The 18,372-nt window shown below is 42.8% G+C and overlaps 1 protein-coding gene across 1 annotated transcript in view; it reads left to right on the top strand.

Moving 5' to 3' along the window:
* The window catches only part of lrrc75a (leucine rich repeat containing 75A), a 53,492-nt gene that overhangs the window by 14,400 nt on the left and 20,720 nt on the right, over positions 1-18,372 (top strand). The window contains exon 3 of the mRNA XM_030109397.1: positions 16,690-16,802. Coding sequence (XP_029965257.1) covers positions 16,690-16,802 — 113 coding nt within the window. The remainder of the gene's footprint in view (positions 1-16,689; positions 16,803-18,372) is intronic.

The raw sequence follows: 18,372 nt of genomic DNA, 5'->3' as shown, positions 1-18,372 counted from the left end.
AATCGGAGGTGAAGTTACCACAACCTGGACAAGGCATCAGCCACAACGTTCTCACTTCCCTTCTTGTGGTGGATCTCAAGCTTGTAATCCTGCACCAACAAAGCCCACCTCATGAGGCGCTGATTCTGGTTGTACATACGTGACAGGAAAACCAGAGGGTTATGGTCAGTGTACACAATGATGGGCAGGCTACAAGAACCGAGGTACACTTCAAAGTGTTGGAGAGCGAACAGCAAGGCAAGCGTTTCCTTTTCGATGGTGGAGTAGTTTAACTGATAAGAGTTAAACTTCTTTGAAAAATATGCTACAGGATGGTCAACTCCGTCTGCATCCGCCTGGAGCAGCACAGCACCGGCACCCACTCCACTGGCATCCACCTCCAGCTGGAACGGTTTGCTGAAGTTAGGAGCAGCAAGCACAGGTGAAGTGGTTAGTAGGGACTTGACACTTTCAAACGCATGCTGACACTCTGGAGTCCAGGTAAACTCAACCTTCGGGCTAAGCAGATTTGTCAAAGGTTGAACCACAGTCGCAAAGTTTCTGCAGAAACTACGGTAGTAGCCAGCCATGCCAAGGAAACTACGCAGTTCTTTCCTGTCCTTTGGCATGGGGCAGTCTATGATGGCGGTTACTTTGGCTTCAATCGGACGCACCTGTCCTCTTCCTACCTGTTTACCGAGGTAGGTGACGATGGCCTTGCCAAACTCGCATTTGGCCAAATTCAAAGTGAGATTTGCACCTGAAATACGGCTAAATACCTTTCCAAGTAGTTCAATGTGCTCCTCCCACGAGTTCGAATAAAGAACGAGGTCATCCACATAAGCACAACAGTTCCCTAGTCCAGCCAACACGACATTAATAAGTCGCTGGAACGTTGCGGGTGCATTGCACATGCCAAAAGCCATGACTCGATACTCGAGGAAGTGGTCTGGGGTCATGAATGCAGAAATCTTTGAGGCCCGTTCAGTCAGTGGCACTTGCCAATACCCCTTTAATAGATCGAGCTTGGTGATGAATTTTGCAGAACCAAGATTGTCTATACAATCATCAATTCGCGGTAATGGATAAGCATCTGGAACTGTAACAGCATTTACTTTTCGAAAATCCGTCATGAAACGAGCAGAACCATCAGGTTTCATTCCTACTAGACATGGGGAACTCCATGGACTTGAACTGGGTTGAGCAAAACCGTGCTGCAGCAAATACTCCACCTCTTGTTTCATTAGCGCGCGCTTGGTAGAGTTTATGCGGTACGCATGTTGCTTGATGGGACGTGCTTTACCCACATCAATGTCATGGGAGAGAACCGTAGTCTGTGGGAACATCGCTGAATAGCTCAGGAAACCGAGCTACGACTGCGAGCAGTTCAGATCTCTGTTCGGATGTCAGATGGGTCAAAGTTGATGGTAAGTCTCGCAACATCTCAGAGTTAGCCAGTCGTGCTGTTGGAGGAGCTGTAGCTCGGCGGTCCAACTCGTCCTTTTCATCACATGACTGTATGACTAATGCCTGGCCTGACACAGTGCTTTCACGAGTGATGTAGCGCTTAAGCATGTTCACGTGACATACACGAGTTTTGCGACGTCTTTCTGGAGTGTATAGCACATAATCTGTGTCACTAACACGATCACATATTTCATATGGACCAGAAAATTTCGCAGACAATGACGAACCGAGCACAGGTAACAAAACCAGCACTTTATCTCCAACCTGAAATTGACGATGAACAGCACCACGATCAAACTTTCGCTTCATGTCTGACTGTGACGACGCAAGGCATTGTCTGGCAATAGCGTTTGCGCTATGCAGCCGTTCACGGAACTCACTAACGTAGTTCAACAGATTTTTCCCAGGTACCGGTTTGAAGTCTAGTAACGTCTCCTGTAACGCCTTTACTGGACCTCGCGGGGTGTGACCAAACACCAGTTGAGCCGGACTGAACCCCAAAGATTCCTGCATAGCTTCACGGGCAGCAAATAACACGAACGGGACCCCTTCATCCCAACTTTTGTGCTTTTCCAAACAATACTTCCGGAGCATGGACTTGAGGGTCTGATGCCAGCGCTCGAGAGCCCCCTGTGATTCTGGGTGGTAAGCACTTGAAACACAGTGTCGGATGTTAAGGGTGTGCATGACCTGCTTGAAGAGTTTTGACAGAAAATTTGCACCCTGATCAGTTTGAACTGTGTGTGGAAGCCCAAAAACAGCAAAGAACTTTGTTAATGCTTTTGTCACTGATGCTGCTGTAATTTTACGGAGTGGCACTGCTTCAGGAAAGCGAGTAGCAGCACACATGATTGTCAATAAGTACTGATTACCACTCTTAGTTCTTGGCAAAGGGCCAACACAGTCTATGATCACACGGTCAAATGGATCCTCGATCACTGGGATAGGCTGCAACGGTGCTGGAGGGACAACTTGATTTGGCTTTCCAGCTACTTGGCACACATGGCAGCTACGGCAAAAGTTGGCGACGTCCTGTTTAAGTCCTGGCCAGAAAAAATGTTTCAGCACGCGTTAATACATTTTTGTGATGCCCAAATGTCCCGACCACTCACTTTCATGTGCTACTGATAACACCTGTTGTCGACAAACAGCAGGAACTACAACTTGGGATACCAGGCTCCAGCTCTTGTCGGCGGCTACAGAGGGAGACCACCTGCGCATCAACAAACCATCATCAATGTAGAAGGAAACTCTTTCAGTGTTTGCATTGCTGTCACTCACCACCTTCGAAAAACATGCTTCCAATGTCGGGTCAGCCTTCTGTATTACACAAAGATGAGCACGGTCCACTGGGAATTTGGAAATGTCACCCTTGTACACGTCCGTCTCAGCCTGCACAGATGTCGGGTGGCACTGAGAGTTTCCCGTTCCATTCTCAGCTTGCTCAGGAGAAACAGACATAAATGAATCAGCCAAATCCACATCGGCAACCACATTTTCCTTCAATTTTCTCTTACGTGCCTGAGCCCGAGTTACCACACACGCAGGGTACCGACCTGTTTTGTCTTGACCTGCTGATGCCTCACTGCACTGAGGTGAGGGCAACACCTCCAAGGAAGGAACCACTTTCCCTCCAGCGATATCATTCCCCATAAGGAAGTCAACTCCCTCTATGGGTAGCTCAGGGCAGAGGGCAACTGGAAAGTAACCTGTCACAAGATCAGACTGGACGTGCACACGATGTACAGGGCGAAGGGCATAACCCATTTCCACACCACGGAGCAGGGAATCATAACCACATGAGGACTGGGCACAGAACGGCAGAACTGAGGACAGGATCACAGACTGAGAACAAGCCGTGTCACGAAGGATCTGCACTGGACGCAGATCTGCTGAATCTCCTGCCAGTGACACAAAACCACTGAATGTGAAGGGTTTGAAACACTTATCAAGTGCGTCACTGACTCTCGGAGTTTTCTGTGATTTTCTAATTAACCCTATAGGTTTCGAAGTGTCCTGTTGATTCTGTGACTTCCTTTTCAAAGTGAGACAGTTGGCGATGACATGACCAGATCTGTGGCAATAGAAACATTCTCTGTCTTTCTGAGCTTTGAATGACTTCTTAGACTGAGCAGATACAGTGGTTTCCAGCACAGGTACACCAGGTTGAGCACAGAGTACAGTTTTATGCGTAAGTACATATTCATCAGCCAACACAGCTGCAGCAGACAGAGAGGCAACCTTTTGTTCATTCAAATACACCACAATACGATCGGGCAGACACCTCTTAAACTCCTCTACCAATAGCATCTCCTGTAGAGACTCATAGTCATTAACTCTACAAGTGTCACACCATTTATTGAACAAGGTTCCCTTTTCCCTCGCGAACTCCACATAAGACTGGCCTGGGGCTTTTTTATGATTTCTGAATTTTTGCCTGTACGCTTCTGGAACCAATTCATATGCACGCAGAATGGCAGTTTTGACTTTCTCGTAATTTAAACTGTCCTCTACTTTAAGAGCAGCAACTGCATCCTGAGCTTTGCCATAAATTTTGCACTGCAGCAGCAATGACCAAACATCATCTGGCCAGTGGAGTGCAGTAGCGATGCGTTCAAATGCTGAAAAATACGCATCGACTTCTGATTCTCGAAACTGTGGCACTAAAGCAATGTGCTTACTCACATCAAAGGTGGGAGCAGAGGAAGTGGATCCTCCTGTTGCGTCACCGCCACCTGGCGCCGTGGTCCCAGACCGCGTCAGCTCCAGCTGACGGATCCTCACTGCCGTGTCAGCCTCAATTTCCAGCCGCTTTATCTCGAGTTTCATCCGTGCCTCCCGTTCCTGAGCCTTCTCCTCCGCCTCCATTTTGAGACGGGCGAGCTGGAGTTTCAACCGCGCTCCCCGCAGTGACTCCTCACTCCTGGGCGTAGAGGGAACATGCTCGGTCTTGGGCAGGTCACTCAGCTGTCCTTGCTCCTCCTCAGAAGGAGTACTTTCCAGATCGTGGCCGCCCTCGTCACCAAGGGTGCCGCAAGGAAGCTCCAGCAGCTCTGAGGATACTGACGGCGTGATAACCAGCTGCTCCACCAGTTTGTCCACCACCAATGCCATTAAGTCTTTCTTTAGAATTTGCTTTGAATAAGAAAAGCCAAAATGATCTGCAATTTTCATTAAGTCATCTTTTCGGCATGTCAGGAGGTGCTCATGAGAAGGATTAGCCAAAAATGCATTGAGATCGAATGAAGCCATTATTTCACATTCACAGATAGCTGCCTGTTTTTGTGTACCGGGAAAATGCCTTTAACAGCAATTGGAGTTCCCGGACGAGCCCCCGCTATGTTACGACCCGGCTCGTAGGGAAAAGGGACGCAACATGGATAAAGAAACAAAACATTTATTTGTGTACGTAAAGAAAAATGGCACAAACCAGGTGGGCAAAAGGTGCTGTCAAAATAAAACAACTAAAGAACTAAGAAACCCAAAACTCTAAATTAACCGAGCACTCACGCTGCTGCTTCTCAAAATAAGACAAAACATAACAGAACCAGAAAACCCAAACAACAAAATGCCCACAGACTTACGCTGAAACAGCACCCCCCAAACTGGAAATTACCAGCCAAAGCCTGACACAGCAACTCTCTACACACACAGTGTTAACAAGTGATTCCTATCAGGTGTCTGCCCCCATCTGCATGGAGCTCCCGGCCTTTTATCCTTGCTGGTTCCTAATTGGTGTGGTGAGGCACCAATGGCAGGATCGAGGGGCGGAGCTGGAGACCTCTGGTGGTCCACTCAGGGACGAGCACTGACACACTCTGCTTTGCATGCTCTGAGGGATGCACACCTGGAGCACAGAGAGGAGAGCAGAAAGGGAAACACAGACCAAGGGGGTCGTAACACAGACAATAAGATGAGCTTCCAACCCCTCTTTTTCCGTTGAAGTGAAAATTGCACACAATCAATAATGTGTTTGTTTTCAAATCCCAACAGCTATTTCAATACACAGTCCTAGTATTAACCAAATTGTGTTAGTTAGCATGAAACCTTAGAGCAGGGTTTTTTGTTTTAACCAATTTCTTCAGAGTCGCAGACACAACATAACACTGAGCTATTGGTGATGCTACCATGAAAGATAGCCTCAAAGTCAGGCTGGTAAGATGAATTTGTAAAAACTTACTTAATGCAACAGGTGTAGGATACGTTTTTTGGTCACTCCACAGTATTTTGCACCAAAGGCTAAAACTGCCTTTTCTTTTTTCGTAGTACTTCTTTGCTATTTCACTGGTCAGGACCACAGAAAATGAAATTCGGCTGCATGTGGCCACTGAACTGAAATGTGTTTGGCATCCCTGAGAACCCGATTTACTGAGATCATATACAGAGAGTGGTGAATTGCACACTCTGCTGGAAATGCTGTTGTTTCCATGTTAGTTTGAGTTCACAATGCAAAGAGTTGCAATGATAGAGTTGAGCAAATCCAGTGTGGCACCATGGAGTTGGACTTGTTGGTCGATTAGTGTTGAAATAAATTCAAATAAATTTCATGTTCATGCAGTCTGAGATTTGTCATGAAGTCAAAAAAGTAGATGAAAGGACAACAGAAGAGATTCAGAAAAGATCGGATGACCTGAGAGTGGTCATCCGAAAGAGGATGCCATATAATAAAAGTCATTTTGGGCCAAGTGACAAAATGCCTCTAACCACAGTAACCACATGATCTGATCCAAACCGCTGCATCGATATTCCATATTCATGATTCATATTTTCTTTTAAATGTGATTGTCAGCGTGTGCTGTGAGTGGATCAAATTCTATATGTGTGCGTGTGCATGTGTGTGTGGTGTGTGGTGTGTGTGTTTGGACATGAAGCATTTTTATACTGAACATGCAAACCATCAGTTGATCGGACCCTTGTAGCGTCTGAGTCTGAATTTCAAATACATGAGCTGGAAGCTCTGCTTCACTTGGATTTTTAAGATGCTTTTTTAAAAACATATATGTAATTTTATCTTCCCACCTGATGAAACAGCTTTAATCAGTGTGAGATGGAAACAGAAAGGAAGGAGTTCGACCCTCCCCAGCATATTGATTCATTTGCTCCTCTGCCGGGCTGAGTATGCTCAACGTCAATGAATACTTGCATGTCTGAAGTGTTTCCCCTTGTGCAGCTACAGTTCCACAAAACAAGTGACAAACATGGTGGATTTGAGCGTTTCAAGACTTCCATTCTTCTTGATATTAACCAAAAACTCTGTGTAATTCCCAGTGAAAGTGTGTGGTCGGGTGTGTTCAGGGGGTTTGAGGTTTGGAAAGACAGGAGAAGTTTTTGAACCAATGTTTTCCAGTTTAGTTCAGTGTTTAAACAGCTGTTATGTATGGTAAAACAGTCAGAAAGTGAAATCGTTGTAGTTCTGGACTTCGTAAAGCTTTACAGACCCATACGAGTGTTCACTGCAGCTCCATTGGACGCCACGACTAGATGGGCGTAAAAAATCAGAAATAACTCAGAAAAACAAGGATGAGTTTGTCCACATAGTAATCAATCAGCTGTGGCCTATACATCTGGAACTGGATGTCCACATGTTTTTCAGTCTAAGGTTCTGAACATGCACATGAACTAACAGGTGTCTTACAGCAGCAGTGAGGCTCTAAGCATGAAATCCGAGAGCCTGCAAAAGAAATGTGTGAACATGCACATTCACACAATATTTGTATGGCTGTTGATAAAATTACCTAAAAAAATACTTAAGTCTTGCCTTCTTGGCATCATCATCACTCCCATACGAAGGTGCAGACTGGTCAGGGTTCTGATCTTTCCTGAACTTGAGGGTTTTCCTTGACACTCTTCATTTCTATAGTTTTCCCATCTCACTATCCTCCCCATTCCCTGAATTGAGGAACGCAAGTATGCATAACTCTTCACTGACCACACCTTATATTCTACTAGAACTTTATGGACAAAACAAAATATATAAACAATGTTATAATCATGCTTGAATAAACTGTAACATCATATTTTACCTCCGAGAAGTTTACAGGTAGTTTGATTGTTTATATACTGGCACTAAATGTGTGTTAGCTAAAATCCCCCAACTCCTGATGTCCACTGCAATGGACATGAAGCTTTGAAAAAATCCTATGAATTCATTATATGATACATGTTCAAAATAATTCACATATGTGAACATAATTTTTTTTTTTGACTGAAAATGGGCACTTCTCCTTTTCCGAAGCTGCTCTTCTGATGCTTGCCTTGTGAAATGTCTGTCACTCAGAGCAAATTCAAAGCCATTACATGATTGTGATCAGATAATCAGGATCCAGTCAATAACCAGCAGTGCTGGGAATTACGGTGCAGTACAGTATGTATTGGTTTAGAGGAAGAACTATGTCACGTCCATTCCAATGGACGCAGGGCCTGAAGGAGTTTGACTCATTTCTGATCTAAGATGAGCTGTTAAGGCTAAAAAGCTAAAATGAACTGAAATGTTCATTGGTCTTTCTGTGCATCACAGAAAACACAACAACATCTAGTGACCTGAATGCAAAGTACAATGATTCTCATGTTTCTTAAAAGTTTTTTGAAACAACAGTTATTTTTGAAATCAGTTTCCATTAAAGGTGAACCCACATGAATGATCCACTGCATCACTTCCACTACCTCAGTAATATTGCAACACACTCTGCTGCAGTGTGTTTTTGAGTGTGTTAAAATAAAAAAAAAATAAAAAAAATTTACAAAATAAGAAATCAGTGAACATTATGCCTCCGGACACAGTCCTTGTGCTTCAATCAGCACTAAGGAGAGAAGTGATTGAACGAGCGCCACATTGCACTTTTCTAATCTGCCACAGCACAAGGATTGATAACATATTTTCATTCATGACCAGTCCCTCGAAAAACCTGAGTGAGAGGGTTGTTTTTCTGAGGAAGTTGCCATGAAGGATGTTTTAAATAAGGTTTCTTTAGATCGGGCTATTTAATTCATCCATATTGATCAGACTGACTTGTGAAAGCAGACAGAGGTCCTCTAATGAGGCACTGATATAGAATATTCTGTCCCAAACATACAATATATAAACGCAGAGCACTGAGGCCTTGAATAATGCTGCATCTGTCAATACTGAAGCTGTGTTAATGGATTACAGTAGGTCCATAGTGAGTCCTTCCCATAGACGGCTGGACTTATATTGATCAGTTCTACGGTAAATAAAAGATCAATGGAAAGGTCTTCCTACTTATCAGACCACAACCAGACTGTTTTTCAACAAGCCGGCTTATTCCTTGAGCAGATGGATGCAGGTTCATGTGAAGCACAGTACAGCTATCTGTGTCAATATTTTCAGGTTGGTTTGTATGAAGTGTAAAAGGTTCCCGGTGCCTGCAGTGTTTTCTCCAACCTGCCCACTCTGCTGCTCTTTCTTCACCACTCCGTTCAGCAACACCTGGAAATAATAACAGTTAAAATGTTAACATTGTATTGAGACATTTCGGATAAACAAAAGCACCGCAGACGTTTAATTTGTGCCATCATTGTACCTCTTAATCAACATAATGAGGAGTTTTAATGAAAACGTTAATAACACCAGCCATGGGAGTCAATTGCTTGAATCAGTATTAGAAAGTTCAATGGGAAACAAAGACATTACTGTTGCAGTGACAATAAACAGAGGAGCAGATGTTTGAGCTTTATCACCCACCTCTTCAGCCGTGAGTGTATTCGTCATTTGCCATGATTTTTCTCTTCCTGGAGGAAATTGGAAAGAAAAGAAAGGAAAGGAGGCTTTTCATGTGGTGTCCTCCCTCCTAAGTAAAAATGAATTTCACGCCAGCAGCAGGTTTTCTGCCTGCAGGTCTGAAATCACTCTCAGACTCCGTGATTCACTCCCGCAGGTATACAGACGCTCCGTCTCAAACCGACACTTTACAAAAGTACGGTCAGACTCAGAGAAGTGACCCTGTGGGAGATAGAAGCAGCACAGGGGTGTCCAACTCCCGTCCGTTGCTCTTACTCATATCAGAATTATTGGTTGATGTGAATTTTTGAGCCACAAGGGTGAACACCTGAGCTTAGGTTAATCTTGTCAACCTTATAAATTAATAGACACATTTAAACATGTATTATTTGTATGTCAGTGTCATAATCTTTCGTCAAATTTATTATTCAAAATGTTGCTTCCATTCTGAGATGCAATAAAAGTGCTGTAGGACATTAGGCAGTCAAATTTTGCATGGACTTGTTTTTTTTTTTTTTTTTTTTTTATACAGTCTTATGGTTTATAGTATCGATCCAACTGAAACTTTCCAATTTATAGACTTCATTAAATATTAATTTTGAGGTTTCACAAACAGTGAAGACACTTGTTGAAAAGACAACAAGTTGGTTTCAAGCTTAACAGTCATTAGACTGGAGTCATGTATAGTGTTGTAGTTTGTAATCAGTCGACTATCGTCACATTGAATTTAGACTCCATAATGATAAAACTGACTTTTCTTGGAACCGAAGGTTTTAGAATCAGAAACTTTGTGCATGTCAGATGTCCATGTTGCTATTTATCGGCAAAAATAATAATAATAATAATAAAAAATAAAAAAAAAAAACTGTGTAAGAACCCTTTTGTGTTGGGAACCACAGTGAGGGAAACCGTATAGAAGGGAGTGTGTGGTGTTTGAGAGTGGCTGTGTAAGGTGTGTGTGTGCTTTGAAACCCTGATGAATTCATGAATTTCAGCTGAGCTCATAGAGTGAATCCACTAATCCGCTTCTGTGTGATCTCCTTCCTGGCGCACTCACACACACACACACACACACACACACACACACACACACACACACACACACACACACACACACACACACACACACACCTGTGTTTATATTTAGCACATGGATAAAGATTAACCTAGTGCATTTTACCTGTGTGAAAACACACGTACAAAACTACAAACATGCACATGTTATTGGAAATGCTGTCACACACACACACACACACACACACACACACACACACACACACACACACACACACACAAAATAAACACACATACATAGGCCTACACACAGGACCTATAGAGTGTGTGAAAGGTCTTTATATTGCTGTGCGACTCCAGCTCAGAAGCGTGACACATGAATCAAGACTGAAAGCAGCAGATACCTCGTTGCTTTGCCGCTACAGCTGCTCAAATTTCATTTATCCTTGTGTTGATCCGTTCGTCCATCCATACATACATCCATCTTCTGTCCATCCATCCGTCCGTCATCCATCCATTCATTCATTATTCGCTCTGTCAATAGTAACTTCTGTTAATTGTCATTTAAAAAAAAACAAACACTTCTAGCTGTTTAATCATAATCTTTATTCGTGGAAAAATTGTTCTAAATTCTGTTGGGATAGATTGTATTTGTCCAGCATTTTGCAGGTTTTAAAGTAATAACATCATGTGTGACTTCACATGCAGCCATGGGTTTTGAAGCTACTGTATTATTCTCGTGTTTGAAGATTGACCAGCTAGAAACTGTGTCATTCAATTGTATTAAAAGTGAAAGCTGGAGTTGGACGTGGTGATGGATCAAGTTGTCAAACATACTGAATTATTAAAGCAAAATAAATCTGGGGAAAAAAAACAAACAAGAAAAACACAATAAGGGAGCTGCCAAAATCCAAGGTTAAACGGGAAAACCATGGAAATAAAGTCCACAAATAAAAGTCGTGGAGGGCCAGCTGAAGAAAAAGAGCATCATCTCTGATGAAGACTGAGCTGATCTGTATGTATCTAAAAAACACATGCAGTTTTCAGAGGTCGCAAATCACTGTGCTTTAAAGTGTCAGCATTAAAAGCATTAAAATAAGTTTCGTGGCTTAAAACCAGCAAAAAATAAAAGAGTCAGATTTCTCAGTTGAAACAAAACAATATGGAACCCTGTGAAATAGCACTACTACTACCCACTCCTCCATATGTTCACATATAACATACAGTGATTCTCAAGCTGTTCACTTCACAATATCTAAATTTACATGTTGTGTGACATGTTCACGGTCAGAATGTGGCATTTCTTGATTCTTTCTCATTAAAACAAATTGATTCATGAGGTCAACATGAAAAATATGTTCAAGAACTGCATATTGATATTTATTTAAAATAGAGATGAAACTTTATTATGAGGGAGGAAAGAACTGGAAAGATTATCAAAGAGAGGCAAATTATGACAGGAAATAGAGAAAAATAGCGGCTACTTTTGTGGAAAGGTTAATTGTATATCATCTGATGCATACAGACTCATGCTTCAGCTTTTTAAAAGTGTGGTTTTTCCAGTTGTTCTGTTTTGTCCTTCATTGTCAGCCCGTCTCTTCTTTCTTATTATTTGTCTCTTGAGCAGTTCAGACTCATGTTGACATCACAGTTAAATTGTCCAGATAAGTCCGCTGACATTTCTATTCCAGCTGAGGAAAGAAAAAAAAAAAGGCCCAATGCAATTTAAGATGAGCTGAAATCAAACAACAATCACTGGCTCAACGTGTGTGTGTGTGTATGTGTGTGTGTGTGTGTGTGTGTGTGTGTGTGTGTGTGTGTGTGTGTGTGTGTGTGTGTGTGTGTGTCAGAGACTGTCTGGCCTGTCTCTTCAGTGATTCATGAGTGATCAATAGCTGAGCAATATTCCTGACATTTGAAAGTGAAGTATTGATAAGAAAATGGGCAATTCTTTATTTTCAACTCCCATGACAAACTGAGTTTAAGTCGTTTGAAAGGTTTACACGACAAATTTCCAAGTGAAAATGTATTGTTTCTGACTTTTAGTTTCAGGAGTGTTTTGACATTTATTCAACAGCGTTTTGAGAATAATATCTGTTTACACGGAAGTGGCAGAAACGTGGAAAAAGATATATTTACAATATGGACAAGTCGTGACCGTCTGGAGGTAAACGCTGTTATTGTCCATCCACTTGTGCATGTGCAGAAGAATTATTTGCACCTTACGTGGAGCGCATGCAAAAGTTGCAGTTAACTATCCAATTCTACATTCTTCATGAATGTAGATTTCGATAACAGATGTTGGTGTTCTCGCTAGTCAAGCCGTACATACATTGCTAAGATGATAACAAAGAGTAGCGACAGCATGCATTAGACTGAATTGATCATTTCCATCTCATTTAAATATTGCCAGGCCAATCACACAGCTGCTGTCAATACTTACCTGATTCAGGTTCTAGAGCTGGAACTGCATGTGATGGATCCAGGAAGTGACCTCCAGTGGTTCTATGGATCACAACACAAGTCATGTTTTATTGACAGAAAACAGGAGTTAAAAATGTCTTGTTAAAGATGCAGGATGAGGAGCAGAAAGTGGTTAAGAACATTTATTCCTCCTAAAAGTCCAGACTTTTAGTCAAACGTGAACAAATATTCAAAATTTTAAGCTCCAGTCAGAATGAGGTGGTCCATCCGTGTTTCTTCTTCCCCACTTGTGGCAGGTAAAGTTCCTTTTATCTGAGGAAACTACCAAGTTACTCCTGATCGCTTATTTCCTCAGCAATACAGAACGGCTTCTGTTCAGACATTCAGATTGTCTTTGTCATTAGAAAATACAGAAGAGTGTGTGAGATGTCTTGTGTGGAAGAGAACAAACCAAACCTGTGAGTCAGCCCAACGCCTGGTCTTTTCCTCCCCGTCTCCTCCTGACCGCTGGAAACGGGAGCAATAAAAAAGAATTATCCCGACAATTCATCAGCGGAAAGCAGGCCGAGCGGCGCGCGGAAGGGGACGGAGTGCAAAAAAGGCCTGAAGTAATGCCGCCATTTGTGCTGTGCAAACCAAAACTTCATCAGCCTGGAGGGGGGGGGGAATGGAAAGATGGAGCAGATGGATAAAAATGAGAGAAAGATGGAGATGGAAAGAGGAGAGAAAGGGAGGAGAGGTCATCAGTCCTCTGGAGACTGGAACGGCTGGTAGATATGTTCTGTATCAATAATGTAAGGAGGAGGAGGAGGCGGAGGGCAACAGAGGACGAGAAAAACAAGAGCAGGGGAGGGGAAAGAGTGATTCTCAGGCAGTGACAATAAAAAGCAGGAACTGTTAGAAAAAGCTCCAGTAAATCTGCTGCTGTTGTTTTCATCGACCCGACCTCCCCCTCATTCATTTCTGCACAGTTCTTCTCATGCAGCTTTATCGACGCGACCGCGCCGCTCCGGCTGTACATTAGCATGTCGATACGTCCCAGCTGCCCAGAACCCAAGACAACCAGGACAAAAATATTTACCTGACCATTCAAATTACCAGTAAGTGCTTCGGTATTGACATCCAAAATGTGAAGCGCGCAACAGCCGACTGAGAGCTTTAATATCGTGTCAGTCTATAGAAAATCCTTCGTCTCCTCTCAGCGCTTTCGCTGCAAGGCCGCTGGGAACATTCAGAAGCTTCTTATCGCAACACGAGTCAAGCAGAAGTGAGACGATAATGAAGTGACAGATGACATTTAAGAAGTCCTGTTTTTGGTTCAGGTGTCATTCAACAATGAAAAAAAAGTGAAGGTATTAACATAAAAAAACTCTTTTTTACAGGTTAATGTGCATGTGAGCTGATGAAAGAGAATATAAAAAAATTACATAGAAACTGTATGTTCGTATACACATGTATGTATTCATACATGGATTTAGGTATGCTTGCATGTATACATACATACATGCATGAATATATAAATGTATGTATGTATACATGCAAGCATGCAAACATGCATCTATAAATATACATACATGCCTGCATTTGATTTTAACACTCCTGTTTGTTCATGATGCTGCTGACATTGTTATTTTTATTAGAGCACCAGTAAAACACACACAAACTGAAATTCAGTCATTTAGCACATTTTTATCCAGGATCTTAGTAATTGTTGGTTGTGATTTGGGTGAAGTGCTTCTGGAGCTCCCCACAGAGGCACGAGAAGATGGAATCAGTTATTTCACTGTGAATCTGAAATCTTAGCAGACCGTGAGGAGCGTAGTGTTCTTACCTCTTTCCTGTCTGTGTCTCTGTCTGAACACACATACACACACATTTGCTGGAACATCTTCACAGTTTCTCCCAGGGTATCATTATCCCTCATTCAATTTGACAAATGAGAAATTCATTTGGCAGCCATAGAAGCAGAAGAACTTTCCCATTTTTATTACTATTGTTGTCTCTGCCTTGTGGGCAGAAATTTATTGATATCCACACATGCTGTCGGCTCAAAAATTATTTTTCTGTTTTACCTTCCACTTGCTGCCTTTTGGCATCTCACAGAGCGAGCCACAGTTCAGGCAACACTGCTCCTCTTTGTTGATATCTCCTGTTCCCTTCACCACCTGCAAAAGATACATGCTTTTTGTAATTTGTTGGTTCTGGTTGGGATTTGGTTGCTTGGTTGGCTGGTTTGTTGATTAGTTGGGTGGTTGGTTGGTTTTGTGGTCGGTTGATTGCTTGGCTAGGCTGATGGTTAGTTGGCTGACTGGCTAGCTGGCTTGTTGTTTTTTTTTTTGTAATTTTTTTGTAATTGGTTGGGATTTTGGTTGCTTGGTTGACTGGCTTGGCTGGCTGGCTGACTAGTTGATTGGTTGGTCGGTTGGTTGGTTGGTTTTGTGGTCAGTTGATTGGTTGACTAGTTCGATGGTTGGTTGGTTGGTTGGTTGGTTGGTTGACTGGCTGGCTGGCTGGCTGATTGGTTAGTTCGTTGGTCAGATGGTTGGTTAGTTTTTCGGTTGACTTACTGGCTGTCTGGCTCATTTTTTTTTCTTTTTCTTTTTTCTTTTTGGTTGGTTTGCTGACTGGTTGGTCAGTCGGCTGGTTGGTGTTTGTCGACTTGTTTTTTTATTGGCTGGTTGGTTGCTTGGCTGATGAGCTGGTTGGTTGGTTGATTGACCCGTCGGTTGGTTGGGTGGTTGGTTGGTTATTGGGATAACTCAAAAACTTGACCACACGTCAGCACACACAGAAGGGGAGATGAGGCAGAACAGCCTGCGATTAATCTTAAGAACACTTAAGATTAATCTTAAGTGAGAATAAATGGTAGCTCACGATCTTCTTTTTATTCTGTAAGCAGTACAGCAGGTTTTAAGGATTCATAACTGTACGAATGTAGCGTCTGTATTACATAATGAAAAGGTGGGCCTGCGCTCTGCACACACGTGTTGGATGTTTCAGATGAACAGTTATTGAGCGTCACCGGCAGCAGGCTCGGTCACGACTCCAATTCCCCCGTCAGTCGTGTACAGGCGCCCAAATGACCCGAGTCACCGCGGGGGCCGTTGTTTCCACCGTGTTAGTCTGATTTGTGCGGTTGTGCCGTGCACACACGTGGTGACTCAGACTGAACGTAGTTTGACTCAGATGAGGTGTGATTACAGACAGCCAATCAAACAGCTTGGTTCCCCGGACGCTGCTCATCTCAAGACGTCTCGCACGCTGACAGAAGGTGTGTTTGCTAATTCTTCGCTCCGCTGGCCTTCCTATCCTTTAATTACATCCTGTCCTATCTGTTGCTGCTGTAATGCTTCACTGCCGTCTTATTCTGAGGTGGCGATGTGTCTGACATGACGTCTCTCCTCACCCATGTGTTCGCCTCTCTGTTACTGACAGTATCACTACACTGACGACTATTTATTTTTTAATTTGCTGGGTCAGTTGGTTCCTTTTTAGTCTGTTTTCTTTTCTCTAATTAATTGATATTTGTTTATCTAGTTTATGTTTTCAAATAATTTGTTTATAGTTATCTATGTGTTCTTTTGTTTGTGCAAATAAATCACCGTTTATGAGACAAATACATCAATATCTGTTATGCTGATAATTTCTTGTATAGTTTACATGTTTGTCATCTCTTTATGTATCTGTGTATCTGTTTTTGCTTGTTTCCTTAAAAAATGAGTTTTAGGACACAGAGTGTTCAGTATTTGTAGCTTATTTCATTGTCTGTATATTTCACTGTTAGCAAGTAATCTTTTCAGTTTTTAATCACTAAACCCTTTTATTTTGAAATTTCCAGTCTATTCGGCTGATGGTGTGTGGGCGCAGACGTCACGTCACAGCAGCAGTTCGATGTTTTGCGTTTCTGCCATCTCAATTATGACTCCTGCAGATTTCCCCTCAGTGGGATTAATCAGAGAATCCAAAGATCACGCACATGTCCAGCAGGAGGGTCTTTCTCCTCCTTCAGCTGATGAGTGTGTGTGTGTGTGTGTGTGTGTGTGTGTGTGTGTGTGTCTATCCCACAGGAGGGGGACTCTCTGGGGGCTATGGAGAAGGTCTGTCGTCAGCTAACCTACCACCTCAGCCCCCATTCTCAGTGGAGGAGACAGGGCCTGCTGAAGAGGAAACCTCAGGCCTGGTGAGTGTGTGTGTGTGTGTGTGTGTGTGTGTGTGTGTGTGTGTGTGTGTGTGTGTGTGTGTGTGTGTGTTATGATTCTCTCAACATCTCAGTGTGTCACCACTGTGTCATCATCTGCTGCCCCTCTGGATCTCCTGACGTCTCACTTTGTGTTTTTTCGCTCAGTCTTAAGCACAGTGGGAGATGAAATCAGTCATCTCAGTGTCACCTCCACCACTTTGCCCCTTTCTCTCTTTTATTCCTCATTTTCATGCAAACGTGAGCAGCTAACTCGCGTTTCATGTCCGTCAATCTGAAATCTTCACTCGGAGCTGCTTTATTTTATAAGTCTCCAATCGTATGAAGATGGAAGTCACAGCTGGATTTCATCACATCAGTTACATCCTTTCAAGTGTACATTAATGCATGCTGTAAATACTCAGCCAATCTGACAGCAAAACAATGCATGGTGAAGAAATAACCAGCATTTCCTTTTAGATTTCAAACTGAGCCTCAGAATGAAGAAAATAAAGTGGTTTGTTCGGACGGTTTCACAAGATGCTGGACGTGTGCCCATGGATGCTACATCAACTCAGAAATGGACAGAATAGATGGAGATGACAGGTAGAAAACAGAAACTGAAACAACCACTGGTTACACTCAATGCCTGCAGAGTATCATTTTCAAGCAAACTTCAAAGCAGCAGAAGAACAAGAAACAACAGTTTACACGAGACCGAGACAACTTAGCCTCCTGATAAAAGCCCCAAAGGTCTGACGCGTCTCCATTTCTGCCACCACCTTCAGTTTTTGAGAAGTTCCACTTTGGGAGCCGTTTCCCAAAAAGTTTCTCTCTGAGCTCCATTGAAGTAAGTTTAATGTTTTCACCTGAAATCATTGTCATGTAAACAGGCAACATAATTAGTCCAATATCTGCCCAAATCTGTACTGTAAAGTTACATCCCTGATGTTTGGTGTCGACCTCTGGGAGAGGTTTGCAGCACCTTGTTGGACCTCAGAGACCAGGGATGGAGGATCCTCATGAGGTGCAGAGAGGTTCGACTTGCTACCGGCAAGCTGTACCTAATATTGTGGTGAATGTTTATTCGCTCTACACAGCGGTGCTTCACGATATGCAAATCAGTCTTCTAGTGTAAGTAAGTAATCCATCTGCTTCTCCTGCTCAGCCGAAGACTTAACGCTCAGAGTCTGCAGAACTGTTTCCGTAATGAAATATCAGATCCAGCTCTCAGTTAATGAGCTGATTTGCAGCACTCAGAGTGTGAAACTTGTGCCTGATGCTGCTTTAATTGCTTCCACTTTCTCCCTCCACTCCACTGTTTAATGGTACCTGGTAGATTTTGTATTCAGTTACAAAACAGAACAAATAGTTTTTTTATTACATTTCAGGTGAACGAGAGTATTGCATGACTGAGGATGAATTCAAGTGCTGTTCATCTGGAAATGATTTGAATTAATTAAGAGCTGCTGCTGCTTTTATAAATCAAGGTCTGATTGCAGGATGTTGGAGGAGATGAGTTTATTCTGTATGTTTCAGCTGCAGAAGCACGAACAATGGCGTTTTCTCGTGA

Source organism: Salarias fasciatus, chromosome 14 (assembly GCF_902148845.1).
Source record: "Salarias fasciatus chromosome 14, fSalaFa1.1, whole genome shotgun sequence".
Lineage (NCBI taxonomy): Eukaryota > Metazoa > Chordata > Actinopteri > Blenniiformes > Blenniidae > Salarias > Salarias fasciatus.
The sequence above is the reverse complement of the archived record's forward strand: the minus strand, read 5'-3'. Positions and strand labels throughout refer to the sequence as shown.